Below are 20013 nucleotides of genomic sequence, written 5' to 3'. Positions count from 1 at the left end.
CATTCATGATAACACGTGGTTCCACAAAAAAGTGCACAGGTGAATTAAATTTTTGTTTATAAATTTCGTGTTTTCATGATCATAACTAAAAAATGTAATTATAAGTATTGAATGCTTCTTTTTGTAACTTCATAGGGTTGTAAAAGCGTTGACCGTGCGTACATTTTTAGAATGAAGCGCTTCCGCGCTTCATACAAAATGTACTTCGGTCAACGCTTTTACACCCCAATAAAGTTACAAAAAGAAGCATGTGTTTGAATTGTCGGTTGTGTCAGCAAATGCGGATCAGAACTCTATCTATTTGTATTTCAATTTGCCAAGTTAAGAATGTTGGAAAGCTAAACCAATTCAAAATCGCAGAGCATTTTAAACATTGCTGCTGTGTCATATACGTTTAGGATATCTATGCATCGGGGTTAGAAAATCCATGTTGTTTCGAATACACCATAACTTTAAAGCACAGTGTGCACATTTTTTATGCAGCGGTTCGTCATTTTGAAACTCATCGCCTAAGTATTGTTTTTCGTTAAAAAGAAACTTACTTAAACCAGTAAGGTTGTGTATCTGTGTTAAAGATCCAAGACTTTAATATTATCATAATGTGTTAAATTGAGCTATACAGTACTCCTTATTCGGAATGTTTCGTCAATTTATCTATATTCAAATGCCAACAAATTAAAAACAATGTGAATATAGGTTCTCTAAATAAGCCGGCTGTAAAAGTTATGACTTCATTTTGGTAGAACAGGGATACATCTAATTCCATCCGGAAGTCGTTGTGTATTTATACATCCCGCACAACTAAACGGACAAAACGCAAAGATCTTTATGCCGGACAAAAGTCTGAGTAACAAATGTTTAGACCTCAATCACTTTCAACTTTTTAGTAAGCTTTGGATTTTCAAATATTTTGACCTCGAGCATCACTAAAAAGACATTGATTGTCGAAATGCGCACCTGGTGCAGAACATTGGTACCATCCAAGTTATTCAAAAGGTTAATCTTGTTGTAGTTTTGGTTTATTCGGTAATCAATTTGTATGAAAGATCGTTACATATCAACGTATCACAGTGTGAGTAACGAATTCGAACTATCCAGTATTAATAATCATTATTTACTAAAGTCATAACAACTATAGGCAATACACGATCGACAGATACGCAGACAGAATTCTACCATCAGAACAATGGAAACTTGTAAATGAACAACATTATAGTTTACTTTTTTATACATTGTGACTTGGATGGGAAGGTGTCTCATTGGCACTCATACCACATCTTCTTATATATTTCAACACTGAAACTACAGCTTTCATAATATCAATTCCTAAAATTGCTGGGAATCATATTTAAATGCTTCGGAAGAGTTTTCATCATATTAAAAATTATGCTGGCATATGTCTTTATAAAGAAAGCGGTGGCGGATCCAGAACTTTTTTGTAAGGGGGCGTTGACTGACCTAAGGGGCCCGCTCCAGGCATGCTACAGTGATTCCCTGATCAACCATTTTTTCCACAAAAGTGGGAGCGGGGCGGATCCCCATCGACCCTGGATCTGCCTAAGGTGAGGGGAAGGTGTACCAACAGATCAACACTAATATGGTGCATGTTGTTTTAATATAAAAAAAAAAAAAGAAGATGTGGTATGTTTATCACTACTATGAATAGGAAATTTCTCTATTTTCGTAAACATTTTTTAATGAAAAGTACAGATACAAATCAAAATATTTTAAGTTCATATGCTCATATTCTTTTTTTTTATATATATAATTTGGGGTAGATTCCGTTACTTAGTTGATATCTTATTAATAAACTATTATTTATATTGAAAAAAGAGGGACGAAAGATACCAAAGGGACAGTCAAACTCATAAATCTAAAACAAACTGACAACGCCATGGCTAAAAATGAAAAAGACAAACAGAAAAACAATAGTAAACATGACACAACATAGAAAACTAAAGAATAAACAACACGAACCCCACCAAAAACTAGGGGTGATCTCAGGTGCTCCGGAAGGGTAAGCAGATCCTGCTCCACATGTGGCACCCGTCGTGTTGCTTATGTGATTACAAAATTTTAATCCGGTAAATAGTCTTATTCGGTAGGTCACATTCATGAAAGGGAAGGGAATTGTAGTTACGACGTAAGGAACATATCCGATATCATTTGTGAAACGGTTATTCCCGTGGCGTCCGTAAAATTTACGAAGGGATGATTTCAACTTCACCATTTGGAACTCTTGGTTTAATAGCTTCCTTGTGAGCAGCAACCCTCTATCAAGAAAATCATGATAGGAAATGCAAGCACGGGAATATCGTATCAATTGGGAGATATATACCCCGTATGCAGGTGCTGCTGGAATGTTGCTACTTAGAAATGGAAAGTTCACAATTGGAAAGCTGAAATCATCTCTTTTGTCGTAAAGTTTTGTTTTCAACCGACCCTCATTGTCAATTTCTAGATGTAAGTCAAGATATGAAGCCGACTTAACTGTATCTGTAGTATCCTTTATCTCTAGTTCGATGGGATAGATGCGTTCCACATAGTCACCAAATTTTGAATTGTTTAGTGAAAGAACATCATCTATTTAGCGGAAAGTAGAGTTAAAGGATATTGCTAACTTCTTATCTTTCTTCCTAAGAAGTTCCTGCATGAAGTCAGCCTCATAATAATAAAGAAACAAGTCGGCAAGTAGAGGGGCACAGTTTGTTCCCATTGGAATGCCGACAGTCTGTTGAAAAACACGTCCTCCGAACGTAACAAATATGTTGTCAATCAAGAAATCAAGCATCTTGATAATATCAGTTTCAGAGAATTTTTTGTTTGAATCAGAGTGATTCTTTACAAAGTAGGATTTATCCCTCCCTAAGACAAGATACTTGTATCTACATTGGCCATTCTTTTTTATGAAGCAAAGTAATACCAACTCTTTCAATTTGTCTTTTAGTTTGGAATGTGGAATACTTGTGTAAAGAGTAGAAAAGTCAAATGTTTTAATACTGTTACAAGATGAAAGAGAGTTAGATTGTATGTACTTTAAAAGATCTTTGGAATTTTTAAGTATCCACATCTGATTCACGCCACCTCTAGAATAGGCAGTTTCACAATAACTTTGAAGCCCGTCTTTGATTGCTGATAAAATAGATGTTAATAATTTAGAAAGAGGTTTCGTGGAGCACTTGGAAGACCCAGCAATATACCGTTGTTTGTAAGGACACTTATGTAGTTTAGGTATCCAATACAGTGATGGAAGATCCAGTTCTTCATCTTTGGTTGAAATTCCAAAGGAACATAGAACAGACCTATGAATATCCAGGATTTCTTCTTTGGTAAGTGTCGTGAGGGTATATGTTGAGTTTCCAAGTGAATTGTCAATACCTAATTCGTTTATCAAGCAGTTAATGTAATGACTTTTACACACAAAAACGATGTTATTTGGGGCTTTATCTGCGGGAACAACAACATATTTGTCATGGAGGTCGGATAGGTCTTTTGCAACATTTGGGTCTTTAAAGATTGACGTAGCATGGGCATTGATGGACCCATTCAGTTTCTTAATTCTGATTTGTATCAACGACCTCACTGTCTTAATCCATTCGGAAAGAGTGTCTACGTCTTCCTTCTCGCGCTTAGTCCATTGCCTGGTATAATCCTCGACTGAATCCATCAAAATTTTATACAGTTGTATTTCCAATTGATGGATTTAGGCTCACGATATTTCGGACCTTTCGATAACACATTTCGTAGAGAAGTGTTATTAACAATGTTAAGGTCACCGGTAATATATTCTTGTTTGGTCAATACGTTCAGTGGCTAATATTTTAGGCATATTCAGAATTATACAGTGCAAAAATATATATTTAGAGATTTAATATGTTTATTTGAATATATTCTTGTTTGGTCAATACGTTCAGTGGCTAATATTTTAGGCATATTCAGAATTATACAGTGCAAAAATATATATTTAGAGATTGCATATGTTTATATACATGTGTATATTGATCGGTAACAGTTTAACTGGTTAAACCTTAAAAAAAACTGATGAATGTAACCTTGAGGCGACATAATGTTTAGGTAAATATCATCTAGGTATAGTCCTATTTTGTTTGGAATTTTCTTACAGATGATGATGTCTCATTTCACAAATACGGATATAAAATAACAATACAGATAATGGAGATTTGCTCAAATAAATTCCATTGTAAAACGATTTTTTTTTTATAACTACCGTGTTAACTGACACAAGATTATCATGTAGAGACGTCAAGTATGTGAAAATGTCAGTAGTTGTTATTTCGCCGAATCCGGAAGAAGCCATTGACTATTAAAATTCTACTTAGCAAACAAAATTCCCTCGTCAATTCACAATCTCATCAACAACTGGTAGAAGACGAGGCAAATATGTTTCACCAGTTGATTCTCTTTGGATTGCTAGGACTGGTCTCAACAAGTATGTAACTTTAAATGAAATATTAATTGAAGAAATGTAAATACTTAAATAAATGATAAAATTTTAAGCAATTATGATTAATTGAATAAGATGAAAGCAAATTAATAGATTTCTATATATATATTGAAAACATGATAGAAATATATGTAAATTTTATCAGATCAGGCAAAAAAAATAATACATGTGTTTCCGCTAACGTGCTGAAAAAAATAGGGTAAGAAGGTAGCAATATCATTTTATTTTCCAAATATTTTTTAGCTAATTACTATACTAAGGAATCAGTATGACTTTAACAGCGCTTTCCAAAATGGCAAACAAATTGATAGAGTAGGCACTTATTGTTAGCGGAAACATAATTATGTATTATTTTTAGGCCTGACATCGATATTCTCCTAGTTTTCTATTTGCATGTCTTTCGATAACTATCTAAATGTATGTGGTTGTTTATTTACACGTGCATTTGTGTTTAAAGTTTTCAGAAGTAATGTGCTTGTGAAAAGATTTAAATAAACAACAGCGGTTGTGTATCAAATTCACATCTCTGATACTTTATACCTGCTGGAAAAAAATACATCTTCGAACATATTTTTTTCTTAAACTTTGTGTTAAGATAAGCTTGTACTATACTACGTTGATAATCTAGTAATATTATGTTACACTCAATACGATTAGTAAAAGAAAGAATATAATCATAACTATGGTGGCCGGATGCGGCCATTCCGCCTTTTCGCGTTTTCGTGTTTTCTCCTTTCGCTTTGCAAACGTGAAATCGGAAAATCGAGAAAGAGAGAACGCGAAATCGAGAAATTGAGAAATCGGGAAATCGAGAAATAGGGAAATCGAGAAAAAGGGAAATCGAGAAATAGGGAAATCGAGAAAGCAAAAACGCGAAAACGCGAAAGCGCGAAATGAATTTCTCGATTTCGCGTTTTAGCTTTCTCGCTTTCTCGCTTTCCCGATTTCCCAATTTCTCGATTTCTCGATTTTCCGATTTCCCAATTTCTCAATTTCTCGATTTCGCTCTCTTGATTTCTCGATTTCCCGATTTCGCGTTGGAAAAGTGAAAGGAAAAAACGCGAAAACACGAAAAGGAGAAATGGCCGCATCCGGCCACCATACATTTGATTTCATGGAGTAAAAATTCCGAATTTAACCATGTACTGTACAAGGCCCAAGATAAGTAATTATCTTTTCAATATTACCTCAGTCTATTAATAAGGTCCAGTTGCAAACAGTGGTATAAATTTATACTTTTTTTTTTACCGAAGCCAACCCAGAACAGTTTTTTTTTATTGAACAATATTTGTGAATCATGTTTTACAATTTACAAGGGGCCTATGTGGCCGAGTGGTCTATGTAGTTACTACTGTAATCACTAGTTAGTCAACACTGAGGTTGTGAGTTGGTGATCTCGACTCCAATCTTAATTGGCTAGGATTGTCAGTTTTTCTATATAAGGTTGGTGGTTTTCTCCGCGCACTCCGCCTTCCTCCGCCAATAAAATCTGGGGTGCTTAAAAGTGGCGTTAAAACACCAAAAATCAAAACAAATTGAAATGTACATTTTAGGTGGATGGTTCAACGAATACTTTTGGTGGTTAGGTGAGCGACAGGTGTGCTATGACGGTTATGGGTGTTTTTCCACAGATCATCCGTTCTCCAACACTGAAGGACATTTACCTGAGTCTCCAGAATATTTAGATGTTAAGATACTGCTTTACACCAGACAAAACAGACGTCAAGCCATCGATGTAACCAAAAATGTCGGGGAAACATTTGATCCACATAAAGATACTAAGATTATTATACATGGGTATTTCAATACAATTGAAGAAAGATGGGTACCTGAAATGAAAGATGCATTCCTTGAAAAGGTAACATAATAACAAATTCCTGGGTGGTGTTGGAAGAAGAGAGTGGTTTAGAATTGGAGGGGGTGGACACGTTCCAATACCTAGACCCCCATGAGGAAATAAAAAAAAACTTCAATTATCTGTAGAAACACGTGTTAAAAATACTTGACTATTATTGAAGAATGTATATACTGTTATGTACATAACAAAACAGTTCTGAAATGTAATACACGCAAAAATCATTAAAATATTGTCTCGTACGTAGTTTTGCCTGAAAGAAAATCAGTTAAATCATATATCTTTTGTCGCAGAACAGATCCATGTTTTATAAAGTTCTGCATATGAAAGGATCATCGATATTAGTTTTTATATCACCATCATATCTGGTATTTAGTTTTCCTCGAAAAATCTCTTCACGTGAACTAAACAAAAAGCAGTGCTCTTGATACTTGGACTTTGTACCTTCCTGATAATGTTGCATCTTTAATTGACGATAACATCTTCAATCAAGTGTATACGTATCGAATGTCACTAAGTGTTTCGGAGAAGTCAGTGCTATAACTGTCCAACGCACAAAATCAATTTTAATATTCCTGTGATTGAGTATTTATAAATTTTAATAACAACTTTTGAGCTAAAAATATTTGTACTTTCAATATTCCGCGGACTCGGGTAAAGTTCTTCATTGTTCGCCAAGCGACTCTATTCCATTCAATTTGAAAAAATCGGATCAAATCCAGTAACAAAATTTGGAAATTTTCCATGTTCTCATTATAGGAATATTTTTCGAAACATAATTTAGTAGTATCTATTACAGATAGAATAACTTAGAATTCTGTGATGAATACTTAGGACTTTGAACTCGTTAGTTGGTGATACCAATTAGGACTTTGAACTTTATTATGTATGTCTGTTATGACGTCTATAGTCCTTGAGAATTGTTCCATATAAAATATGTCAAGTCAAATAATCTATTAAGTACGAACAAACTAATTATTTATGCTTCCTTAATAACGAGGTCCAATTTGTTAGCCCGCTTTTTACAACAAAACAACACAACTGTATAATATAAGCCATACAAGACAATGACTTTGATTGAAAATTAAACTATTCCTTGGCCATTAGGTTTTCAACATAATTGATACTACTGATAAATAACAAATCCAGGATCGAATCTGATACCGATTTCAATATGATTCCAATATCATATGTCACATGTAGTTTCAACATGTACAGTAAAAGTGACCACTCTCCAGACCTAGGCATAGACATTTTATGACAAAGTAAAAAATTAAACTAAAGTAGCATCTTGCTATTGTTTAGTGCGTTTAGGGACAAAAAGTATATGGCGAATTACATTAGACAGATGTTCTATTTCAGGGCGACTACAATGTTATTATACTAGACTGGGAACGTGCAGCAGGTCGTTTAGTTTATCTCCAATCAGTAGCGAACTCAAGATTAGTTGCTGCAATAACAGCTAAATTTATCAAAGACTTGCAGAAAGTTCACAATATTGATGCATCTACAATACACATTATTGGGTTTAGTCTAGGAGCCCACCTAGCTGGTTATGTAGGAAATGCTGTTGACGGACTTGGCAGAATCACAGGTATTTTATACTACCAAGCCGATGCTTTCAAACCCTTTTTTTATAGAAATTCTTGCAATTCTTCGAAAAGTTTTTTTTTCCATTCATAACCCTCTATAGTGACCTTAGCTTTTTGCTGGACTGTAAGAAGGGTCACCATACCCTAATGGGAACCTAGGTTACGATTTTTAATGAAACTTGATGGTACCAAACATCTTTTTCCTAGATGATATTCGTTGACAATGATCTTATGTATTTAACAACTTCTGCAATGGAGCTCTATTTGAAGTGAGACCTCTTTACATTTATTAACACTAGAAAACACCCGCGAAATCGCGGGCATTCGGAGCGTGGTTGAAAGTATGTAAACTGTTGAAGGAAAAATTTTGTAAAAGATTTTGTGACTGGAAAATTTAAGCAAAGGTATCAAAAGTCATAGGTGCATGGGGATAGGACAATTGTTCTTGTCCCCCTCTTCTTTTTTTCCCCCAATTTTCCAATTTTTTTGTTTTCTCCTAATTTCAATATGGACATACATTTAGTCTATACATTACTATAAATACAGGGTATTTGCTCTTTACTATCAATTTTTAGTTTATAAATCAATGATTATTTGTAAAAGATTTTATGACTAGATAACTTCAGAAAAGGTATCAAGTCATAGGCACTTTGGGACAGGACAATTGTTTTTCTTGCCCGGCTCCTCCTTCTCTCCAATGTTCCCATTTTTTTGTTTTTTTATCAATTTCACTAACACAGGAACAATTTTAGCGCTTATCTGTATATTATAAAATTGAGAATGGAAATGGGGAATGTGCCAAAGAGACAACAACCCGACCATAGAAAAAAACAACAGCAGAAGGTCACCAACAGGTCTTCAATGTAGCGAGAAATTCCCGCACCCGGAGGCGTCCTTCAACTGGCCCCTAAACAAATATATACTAGTTCAGTGATAATGAACGCCATACTAATTTCCAAATTGTACGCAAGAAACTAAAATTAAAATAATACAAGACTAACAGAGGCTCCTGACTTGGGACAGGCGCAAAAATGCGGCGGGGTTAAACATGTTTGTGAGATCTCAACCCTCCCCCTATACCTCTAGCCAATGCAGAAAAGTAAACGCATAACAATACGCACATTAAAATTCAGTTCAAGAGAAGTCCGAGTCTGATGTCAGAAGATGTAACCAAAGAAAATAAACAAAATGACAATAATACATAAATAACAACAGACTACTAGCAGTTAACTGACATGCCAGCTCCAGACTTCATTTAAACTGACTGAAAGATTATGATTTCATCATATGAACATCAGGCACAATCCTTCCCGTTAGGGGTTTAGTATCATACCATCATAACATATATGAGAAGAACATAACCCGTGTCATGCCAACAACTGGTTTTTGAATAAATGTGTTTAGTTCCGATGCAAAGACCCTATAAGTGAATCAATATTGACGCCAAAATATGCAATCTGCAATGACCTGACAACAGTATCGTAACTATATCCCTTCTTAATAAGTCTATTCAAAGGTTTTGTTAGTTTTTGAGGTGAATACCGACACCTTTGTGCTTTATAAAGAATATTTCCATAAAAAATTGGATGTGAAATACCTGAACGTATAAGAAGTCTGCATGTTGAGCTATATTTACGAATGATGTCCTTATACCGATGATAAAATTTAGTAAATGTTTTGACTAGTTTGTGATATCGAAAACCCTGGTGTAATAATTTTTCAGTAATACATAAATTTCTCTCGTTAAAATCTAAAACATTGTTACATACACGAGCGAATCGTACAAGTTGAGATATATAAACACCGTAAGATGGTGACAAGGGAACGTCACCATCTAAAAATGGATAATTAACGATAGGAAATGAAAAATCATCTCTTTTATCATAAATTTTAGTATTCAGCTTTCCGTTAGTGATATAGATATCAAGATCGAGGAAAGGGCAGTGGTCATTGTTAGTATTAGCTTTATTTAAAGTAAGTTCAACAGGATAAATTTCTTTAATATACATACTGAAGTCGTCATTATTGAGAGCCAAAATATCATCCAAATATCTAGAAGTATTATTAAATTTGTTTATCAGATGTTGTTTCGATGGGTCTTTGCTTATTTTTGTCATAAATTGTAACTCATAGCAATACAAAAACAGGTCCGCAATAAGTGGTACACAGTTAGTCCCCATTGGAATTCCGATAATCTGACGATATACGGAATCCCCAAAGCGAACAAAAATGTTATCTAGTAAAAATTCAAGGGCATATATAGTATCAAAGCATGTCCAATTGACATAGTTTTTTTGTTTATTGCTACTAAAAAATGACAAAAAAGAGTTTGAACATATATATTCACATTCTGACTTTTTAAATGCCCATTTAATTAGGTGTGTGAATTTTTTCTTAATGAGAATGTGAGGCAATGTGGTATACAGGGTAGAAAAATCAAAACTTTGAACAGATTTAAAATCACTAATATAAGCATGCAATTTATCAAGTACTTCCAACGAGTTCTTGACACTCCAAAAGTAATTAATTCCACTATTTTCGAAGGCCTTATTTGAGTAATTTATTATCAGGTTTTTAATTGTACCAAGTGTGCTGGTAAGAAGAATAGACAATTTAGTAGTGGAACAATGGCTTGAAGACGAAATAAATCTATATTTGTAAGGTGTTTTGTGTAGCTTCGGAAGCCAGTACATAGTTGGGACTTTCATTGTATTTACTTTTATGTTCATTCATTCCTATAAAAGGGGTCTCTGACCCATTGGGGGGTTTCGATCCCGGATCCCACTTACACTATGTGCGTAAGCCATTCTCATTTTTTGTAATTTCCCATGTCCCGATAGACTTCATTTAGAGTTTTCACGGCACAATAATTTGTCTTTCACGTGTCACGCTGTAACTGCCGTTTATAGTTAACTTGAAAATGATAACAGATAGCAAATACACTTTATTCGTAGCATATGTATGTTCACTGTAAACAGAAAACAGTTTAATAGTATAGATTGAAATTGAATTTCTTTGTTCACGTTATTCAGAATACAATTTATTTATTTGTTTTAGGATTAGATCCTGCCGGTCCACAGTTTGAAGGACTACATATAGCAGTAAGACTTGATCCCTCAGACGCTTCATTCGTTGATGTCATTCATACTGACGCTGACAAATTGTTCAATGCTGGTATGTTCTAAATTCAATCAGCATGAATGTGCTACTTTTTCATATAAACATTATGCGGAGGTTTTTCGCAAAAAATAGTACGTTTTGGTGTAAAAATATTAAACAGGACTGTCAAACCAAGAATTTTTTAATTAAGGCGACAATATAGTGAAATACATTCTTTCTTTCTGACACTTCTTCAACCAGACAGAGGTTCGTGACATTAGGGAATGATTCATATCTGTTGCAGGGTGTGACATTGCACGCAGATAAAACGTAGATCCATTTATGCTAACTTGTACTTTGATCGGTTGCATGTGATTAATTAACGTCATATAAAGCAAAGTTCTGAGTCCTCTTGGTTTATTTTGTTTTTATAAAATCGCAGCCATAAATACGCATTTTTTTTTTGTATTAGCCTTTGCAATCGTTTTTAACGTAATACTTTTTGGAAATGTGTTTAACATTTTGTACAATGGTAACTGGGGTGATGTAACAACTAGTACCAGCGCTCACACCAGGTATTTCTGGATTTATCTTCCTCATGTTTGACTGAGAGTTTGAGTATTAACTATGACTATCAAAATCAAAAGATAAAAATCTTCAACGTTTAATCTCCGTTATTGAAATTGCAACCTTTATTTTAGTACAACTTTATGTGTAATCCATATATAGTATTTAAATACATTTTTTATGTATACACATTGTGTATTTATTAGACATGTCACCAGGATTTGGTACTAAACAGGTTATGGGACACGTAGACTTTTATGTGAATGGAGGATCCGACCAACCAGGATGTGCAAACAATATGAACCAACATCTTTTGCAAATACTTAAAGGAAATTTTAGTAAGAAAATATCTTTACATTTTAGATTAAGAAATGTATCTCCCTCATGCATAGCTCTGAATAATTGTCTAGGTTTGGCTTTGTTTTTTGTCCTTTTTTAGTTGTATGTAACTTTTCAGCGTTTGTATTAGGTTTTATTTTTTTTTTAAATTAATTCCCCGAAATCAGTAGTATTATAATTATTGTCACTTATTATTGTGTAGACGAAACGCGCGTCTGGCGTATAAAATTATAATCCTGGTACTTTTGATAACTATTTACACCACTGGGTCGATGCCACTGCTGGTGGACGTTTCGTCCCCGAGGGTATCACCAGCCCAGTAGTCAGCACTTCGGTGTTGACATGAATATCAATTATATGGTCATTTTTTTTAATTTTCTGTTTACAAAACTTTGAATTTTTCGAAAAACTAAGGATTTTCTTACCCCAGGAGTAGATTACCTTAGCCGTACTTGGCACAACTTTTTGGAATTTTGGGTCCCCAATGCTCTTCAACTTTGTATTTATTTGGCTTTTTTAACTATTTTGATATGAGCGTCACTGATGAGTCTTGTGTAGACGAAACGCGCGTCTGGCGTATAAAATTATAATCCTGGTACTTTTGATAACTAATTACCTCCTACATGTACGCATGTGTGTACCATGGGTAGCAAACTGAGGGGTTTCTCGATTGATCAAGGATCTAATCCGATCGAAGTGGTCGAACCAATGAAAACTTGCGTTGTAAAACCGATGTATGCTGCTTTTTCTCCCAAATATTTAAGCCAAGAACAGGAATATCACTCTTCAACGTAGATACTCTTGTCTTTCTGTTCTCAAAATATGTTAATTTCCATAGTTTTGTTTTCGAAGACGCCGAATAGTTTTCTTATTTCTAAAAAGGGATTTGTTTATGACATGTTTTATGTATATTTCAAAGAAACGTTTTATTATCACAACGTTCACTTACTCTGCATACAAATGTTTATATATAATCATTCTGCCTATTGTAGATTACAGGCAAAACTTTGGCTGCAGTCACATGCGATCTTTGCACATATTTACAGAGTCTATAAAAAGTAACTGTACGTTCCGGTCTTACCCATGTGCATTGGAGAATTTACAATCCGAGAAATGTTCAACGTGTGGAGAACATGGGTGTAATAATATGGGATATAATGCAATAAGCAACAGAAACGGAACTTATCTCACGATGACAAGGGCTGCACGTCCATTTTGCATTTCTTGAAAAGTCTAAATGAATGAAATTACTCGATATGGACAATAAAAGTGTATATGAAATATATGTTCATAGTATTGTGCAACCTTGAGAATATTTTGAAGGAATTCATGTTTTAATAGAATAAAATGCTTCTTTTTTTTTGTAATTTGTACAATTTATTTGGGACGATGTTTGGGTTAGATAGATATATCTAAGTAATTAAGGTACCCATCAACATACCTTCAAACTCGGTCACATATAACGAAGATCAAGAACTATATCGTCAACTGCGAATCCATTTGATAAACATGATTGCACCCATTTCCAACTCAAAATAGGTAACAAAATGACCTAAGAAGAATTATTTGTAAAGGATTTAAGAAACGTGTAAACAGAATGAAAACTACAAAAAAATTATGCAAGATACAAATTTACCAGGCGGGCGGGCGTGTCGTCTACATAAGACTTATCGAGTGATATTTAGTATATATTTTGAGTATTTTCAAGTTTATATTTTATTTAATGTATAAAATATCCCTTGTCGTAACCCTTTTCGTGATAAAGTAGAAGTTTATTTATATGTCAGTACTTATTGGTCAACTGAGGTAAAAAAAAAATGTTGAATTTTGCACCGTGATGCCTTTGTTCAGACAAAAAGGCCAAAAAAGACCGAAATCAATCATAATATAGCTCAAATTTTAAAAAGTGGTTATTTCATTTTCTAGCACAGGGTCCTTAGAGTTCGGTATTTTTGTTATAATTCTTTTGTCGATACAGCGGTAAGTGAACTGCTAGTCTGCTAGGATATCATCTGCTCAGTATCCAGTGCTTTTGCACTGACGCAATGTATAAACATATTTCTTAAATCTTCTGTTTATATATGTAGAAATAATAATGGAATTAAGATTTCAAATCCCTCAGGAAAAGTAGACTGCAGGTAGATTTGTATATCTTTTCAATCGCATAGCTTCTGATGTATTCAAGTATATATACTTGGCTTTCCTTATTTTGATTTTAGGGAACCTGATGAAGGTAGATTCAGAAAAGCGCGTTGATTTCAACAAATTTAGAAAGATTTATTTAAATATAAGTTATAACAAAAGTATTTGATCTGGAAACAAACGAAACGAAGGCAACAGTAGCATACCGCTGTATCAAAGTCATAAATCAATTGAGCGAAAACAAACCTGGATTACAAACTAAAACTAAGGGAAACACATCACCTATAAATGGAAAACAAATGAACAACAAAAACAATGAATTGCCACAAAAACAAACGGCAACATATACAGAAACGAACTATTTGATAACAACTGCCATAATCCTAACTTGGTACAGGACGTTTTAGGAAAATAAATGGTGGTTTGAACCTGGTTTTATGGCTAGTTACCAGTATAATACTAATCAAAAGTTTAAAACCGTAGATTCACTCGTCCTATAAATTTTAAAACGGAACAACTAAAAATTCTCAACTTGTATATAAACCCTCAGACCATCATTCGAAAATAATTGAAGTTGGAATGACAACCATTCAAAATCTCATTATACAATAAAAAAAAAAACAGCATGTATTTCTCTGAAGTACAAAATTATCAAAATTGTTGAGATTAAGTGACAAAGAATCCGCGTCAACTAGGAGAATCGGTAATTTATGTTCCAAGTCAGGAATGTTGAAGTTGTTTTTCACTCGCTCCGTTGATTAATAGCGTTTGTATTTGTCTATTTTAATGGACTTCATATATCTTTATTCTCAATAAACCATATTACATAGGTATAGAGAAGACAAATGAATTATGTACAATATTTACAAGAAGACAGAACAAACAAAATAGTTGCTAATACAATATATGAAGTCCATTTCAGCCAGGAGCACATACACCTGTGTTAATAATCTTTATGAATTTACATAGTTTAATCAATTCTGATTTGTTTTTTTTAGACCTAATCTGATTGTATTTGACAATATTTGCATTTTTTAAATAGTAATTTGACAGACAATGTTTCCTATTTTCTTCAAAGTATTTACATTCTAATATATAATGCATTTCATCACCAATATCATTTTTATTACATAGAAGACAAATTCTATTGTTTCTAGCTATATTGTTCCATCTACCCTGTTCAATAGGGAGCTTGTGATTTGTGGTCCTAAATCTACACAAATCAATAGACAGTTTGTTCCCAAGAATTTCAAAATAACCTTCTTTTCCAAAAAAATCTTTAAAAAGTTTGTAATTTATTGCTTTTGGCGAGTTTTCAAGTAAAGAATGCCAGACTTGTACATACTGATCTTTAAGTCTAAGTTTGATGAATGAAACTAACCACTTACAATTTATAAAAGATTGCGTTTCCCATACATTTGGGATACCACATTCGTTCAGAATATTCTTTATTCTGTTTAACCATGAAAAATTCACATTGTCATTAATAGACATGTGATAACACAATTTATATAAAATATATAATAGTTTTGTCTCTTTACCAGAGTTTAATTTCCCCCAAAATGAAATCAATCTAGTTTTTATGTCCAAGTCTATAGGATATCTCCCAAGCTCCCCATAAATCATATAAGAGGGTGTAGATGTTTTCAGACTTAATAACAATTTACAAAATTTTAGATGTACCCTTTCAATCATGTCGTTATTGCCAATACCCCATACTTCACAACCGTACAGTGGTATTGGCTTTACCATTTTATCAAATAAATCCAGCTGGCTACATATAGAAAGATTATGTAGTCGACCTAGTCTTAACACTTCGTACAGAGCCTTGGTAGCTTTTTCTACATTAAACTGTTTTGTTTTATTAAAATTGCCTGTTCTTGTTAGAACTATTCCTAAGTAGTTAAATTCATCAACAATATCAAGTTTTTTGCCATTAAATAAAAATTGAAAATCACATGATGGTCGTCTCCTTGAAAAAACCACGACCTTTGTTTTATCAACATTAACTTTTAGCTTCCATACATCTGTGTAATCTTGGAAACAATCTAAGAGTTTTTGGAGTTCAGTTTCTGATTCGGCCATCAAAACAGTATCATCAGCGTACAAAATGATAAAAAGTTTTTAAAAAATGTCAAGTTTTTCCTCAAGCTCTTTTGACACTGATTTTAGGCCCTCTAGGTTACAATTTTGCAAAAAAGAATCAAGATCATTTAAAAATAAAGAAAAAAGAAAAGGCGATAAATTTTCGCCTTGTCTAACCCCGTTACTACATGGGAAGAAATCAGATAAGGCATTGTTATATGAAATACATGACTTTGTACCTTGATACATATTTACAAATACATTATACATACATCCATTCATATTATTTAAAAGCATTTTGTACCACAGTGCATCTCGCCAAATCGTGTCAAAAGCCTTTTCGAAATCGACGAATGCACAAAATAGTTTTTTCTTTTTTAGTTTTAAAATTTCAAACAATGTATGAATCATAAATAAATTATCGGTTGTTGAATAACCCTTTCTAAAACCACATTGGTTTTCGTTTAAAATCATGAATTCTTCAGAGAAAAGATTTAGTCTCTCGCATAAAATTGCGGTGAAAAGTTTCCCCATACAACTAAAAATGGTAATTGGTCTAAAATTTTTGGGGTCCAACTTGTTACCTTTATTTTTATAAACAGGCTTAATGTAACCAACTAGCCAACTGTCAGGTATAATACCAGTGCGAAATATAACGTTAAATAATTTTTCGTAAAATTCAATGAATAAACTAGCTGTAGACTTGATATATTCATTTATTATACGATCATCCCCAAATGCTTTATCATTTTTCAGGTTTTTGATGCCCTTAAGAATTTCGTCTTTAGAAATTCTTCTGTTTAGATTTTCATTAAGCCTATCGACATCATTCGGGTTTAGAGTTGGAATATTGGTATTTTCTTCAATTTCTGGGGCGGCGTTCAGATTTTTGAAAAAATCGAATAATTTGTTGATAGGGATGTCAGGTTGGGCTCTCTTTTTTCTACTGTTAAGTAATTTCCAATACTCTTTTGAGTTATTGGATCTCAATGTGTTTATTTTTTTCGCCATTTTCTTTCTATGAGCAATAATTGCTTTATCTAAAGTTTTTTTGTATTGTTTCTCCGAAGATTTCATAATTTGACGATTTTCTTCAGAACTAATGTTCTAAAATTTTCTTTTGAGTTTGCGATAATTTTGGCGAGCAAATTTACAATCATAATCAAACCATTCTTTATCCAATTTTACAGGCTTGTTTTTATATTTCTTTAACCCGCTAGTTTTGGTTACCCCAAATGTTGCCCTAGCAGAATTCAAAAATAAGTCACACATGTTATTAACAATCAGGTTCATTTCATTTTTGTCCATATTTGCTTCAACTTTATTAATATCTTCAATTAGAGCGTAAATCTCTTCTACATCTATCCCATTTTGAAAATCCACAATTTTATCATTATCCCATTTTTTAATATTTTCTGGACGATTACATGTATCTGTTCCAGTAATTAAACACTGATTGTTTACAACATCTTGCTTAGTGCTCCCCAAAGTTATCTGTAATGGCGAATGAACATCAGAATATAAGGTGCAAAAATCAAGTACATGAAAATTAGTAAAATATTTTAACAACTCAACACTACTAATACAATAATCTACAATACTGCTATTTCTACATGTTAATTTACCATACTGTCTATCATCACCAATTCGACCATTTACAATAAATAAATTGTTTCCTTTACATAAATCTAACAATCGTTTCCCGTATCCATTTTTTACCCTGTCCAAAGACTTTCTTTTCTTTGGGATATTCAATTCTTCAAGCATATACACTTTATTTTCTATAAAATCTGTTAAATTATCTATATGTTTATCATTATGTATAATAACAAAATCGTCGTCGTCTGCTGTTCGTCCGTTGAAATCGCCAAGTAATGACACATATTTATAATTATTAGAAAAAATAATGTATTCATTTTCTAACTGACTGTAAGCATCTTGAGATGAGTAATTTGTGTATTCCGGAGGAATATATACTATGCCAAATACTATGTCATCATCAATATCAAGTAAATCTGACGATACTTTGAACCAAAGAACAAACTGACTGTCAGTTGGTAAAAATTTGATTTTATTTGCTAGTTCTAATTTGTATCCTAAAGTTATACCACCTGACCTATTTCTTGACACTTTCTTTCTATTTTTCATTTTAAATTCATAACCTGGTAAATCAATAATATCGATATCGTCAGTTTTTGTTTCTACTAAACAAATGATATCGTTATTTTTCAATAATGTTTGGAATTCTGGATAGTTCAATCTTTTTTTAACCCCACAACAATTTAGGCACAAAATATTTATATCATTTTTTATGTTTACAGTTTTTGTAGTCTTTAAAGTATTGTTACAGTTAAAAGTTACATCTATCAAATGTTGGTTATGCTCTCCTTGGCATTCCTATAGGTGAGTTGATTCACTACTTGGGCTTGACCCAAATCTTTGCCGTTTGTAAGGTCGACCGTTAGCATTTGCTGGAGTCATCATTACGTCTCTGAACCCTCCATTCGGTTGCCCTCTGTGCTGATCATCTATATTACTATGTTCTGTGAATGTGAATTGTTCTCCGTTTATGTATAGTTTGTCCCGCACTAATGACACCTGGTTCCCCTCTTGCCTCGCCTGTTTCATAATAGGATAAAGTTTTTTACGGCGAGTTTCAACCTCTGCGGGGAATTGTTCGTTTATAGTGAATGGCTTTCCCTTGAGGCGAAATGCTTTTCGGAGAACGCATTCGAGGTCTTGTCGATACAGAAAACGCGCTACAATTGGTTTAGCTCTATTCATCCCAATTTTCCCAAATCTATGGACGTTGCCAAATTCTATGTGGTGTTCAATTTGCAGCTCCTCGTAGATGAAGTTTCTCAATTTTGCTTGACAGTTTTCATCTTTATTGTATGCTAGGCCAGAAAATATTAAATTGTTTTTCATGGATCTGCACTGGAGGTCTAGTATGTTCGATTCAAGTTTTTGTACCTTTTCATTTTCTACCCTGAGTTTACCGATTTCAGATTTTGTTGAGTTTTCAAGTTGGTTAAATTTCGACGAGAGATTTTGTATTTTTGTTTTGTATTCTTTATTTATATTATTTACTTCGTCAAATACATTGCTTATGCCCTCAATATTACTCTCCATTTCAGAATTCTTTAATTTAATGTCATGAACAGTTTTTTCCAGATCCCCAATTCTCGCTACTATAGATGTGATTATATTTTTCAGTTCATCTATTTTATTTACACCTTTCTCTATTTTTTGCATTCTGTTATCCATGGTCGTGACGACTTGGAGGATCATATTTAAAAGAACGTACGAATCATCTTCTTTTGATTGGTTTACTATTTTGCGACTTTCAGCGAGAAGTGACGCCGTTTCTTTCAGTGACATCTTTACACTTTAGACATACTTAACACAAACAAAGGTTCAAAGGCTAACAAAAAAGTGTCATTTCTAATTTGCATATCATATATACACTAAAGTCCAAAGTCCAACTTATATGCTCGATCGAAAACTTCTCCTTTGTTTAGTAATCAATACGGAAAAGTGAGTGTGAGCGATGTTTGGGTTGTGTTGTGTAAATATCTTTGTGCCCGTACTAGGAAATAAAATAATCAATAATTTGCAAAAGTTGTATTTCACTTCAAACAATTCGTCGTTAACACTCACGCATCTGCATTATTGAATAAAAGTCATCTCCAAAAATCAGCAAGCTAGCTATAACTTAAAACGACATTTTCAACGAAATTCAGCAGAGCAAAATTTTCCATTCCACCCTTCAAGGGGACATAATTCAAATTTAAAAAAAAAAAAAAAAAAAAAAAATGAAAAAAAATGAAAAAAAAAGTAAACCTTTTTCCCAGTTAAGCAACTGATAA

The 20013-nt window shown here is 33.3% G+C and overlaps 2 protein-coding genes across 2 annotated transcripts in view; both read left to right on the top strand.

The window, feature by feature from the left end:
• The window catches only part of LOC143072814 (DEP domain-containing protein 1A-like), a 249246-nt gene that overhangs the window by 40681 nt on the left and 188552 nt on the right, over positions 1-20013 (top strand). The window lies entirely within an intron of this gene.
• Positions 4152-13280, top strand: LOC143072884 (inactive pancreatic lipase-related protein 1-like). The gene is made up of 6 exons (XM_076248025.1): positions 4152-4450; positions 6019-6323; positions 7683-7914; positions 10970-11086; positions 11785-11916; positions 12910-13280. Exons 1-6 carry the CDS (start codon positions 4402-4404, stop codon positions 13143-13145), a joined length of 1071 nt encoding a protein of 356 aa, XP_076104140.1. The 5' UTR covers positions 4152-4401; the 3' UTR covers positions 13146-13280.

The sequence above is a fragment of the Mytilus galloprovincialis genome, chromosome 1 (assembly GCF_965363235.1).
Source record: "Mytilus galloprovincialis chromosome 1, xbMytGall1.hap1.1, whole genome shotgun sequence".
Taxonomy (NCBI): Eukaryota; Metazoa; Mollusca; class Bivalvia; order Mytilida; family Mytilidae; genus Mytilus; species Mytilus galloprovincialis.
The sequence above is the reverse complement of the archived record's forward strand: the minus strand, read 5'-3'. Positions and strand labels throughout refer to the sequence as shown.

What these genes read in the sequence shown, in the direction of transcription:
- LOC143072884 (XM_076248025.1), top strand. Translation starts at nt 4,402, where the DNA reads ATGTTTCACCAGTTGATTCTCTTTGGATTGCTAGGACTGGTCTCAACA. An exon ending in CGGACTTGGCAGAATCACAG is followed by an intron (nt 7,915 to 10,969) that starts GTATTTTATACT and finishes TATTTGTTTTAG; the next exon opens with GATTAGATCCTGCCGGTCCA. An exon ending in TGACAAATTGTTCAATGCTG is followed by an intron (nt 11,087 to 11,784) that starts GTATGTTCTAAA and finishes TGTATTTATTAG; the next exon opens with ACATGTCACCAGGATTTGGT.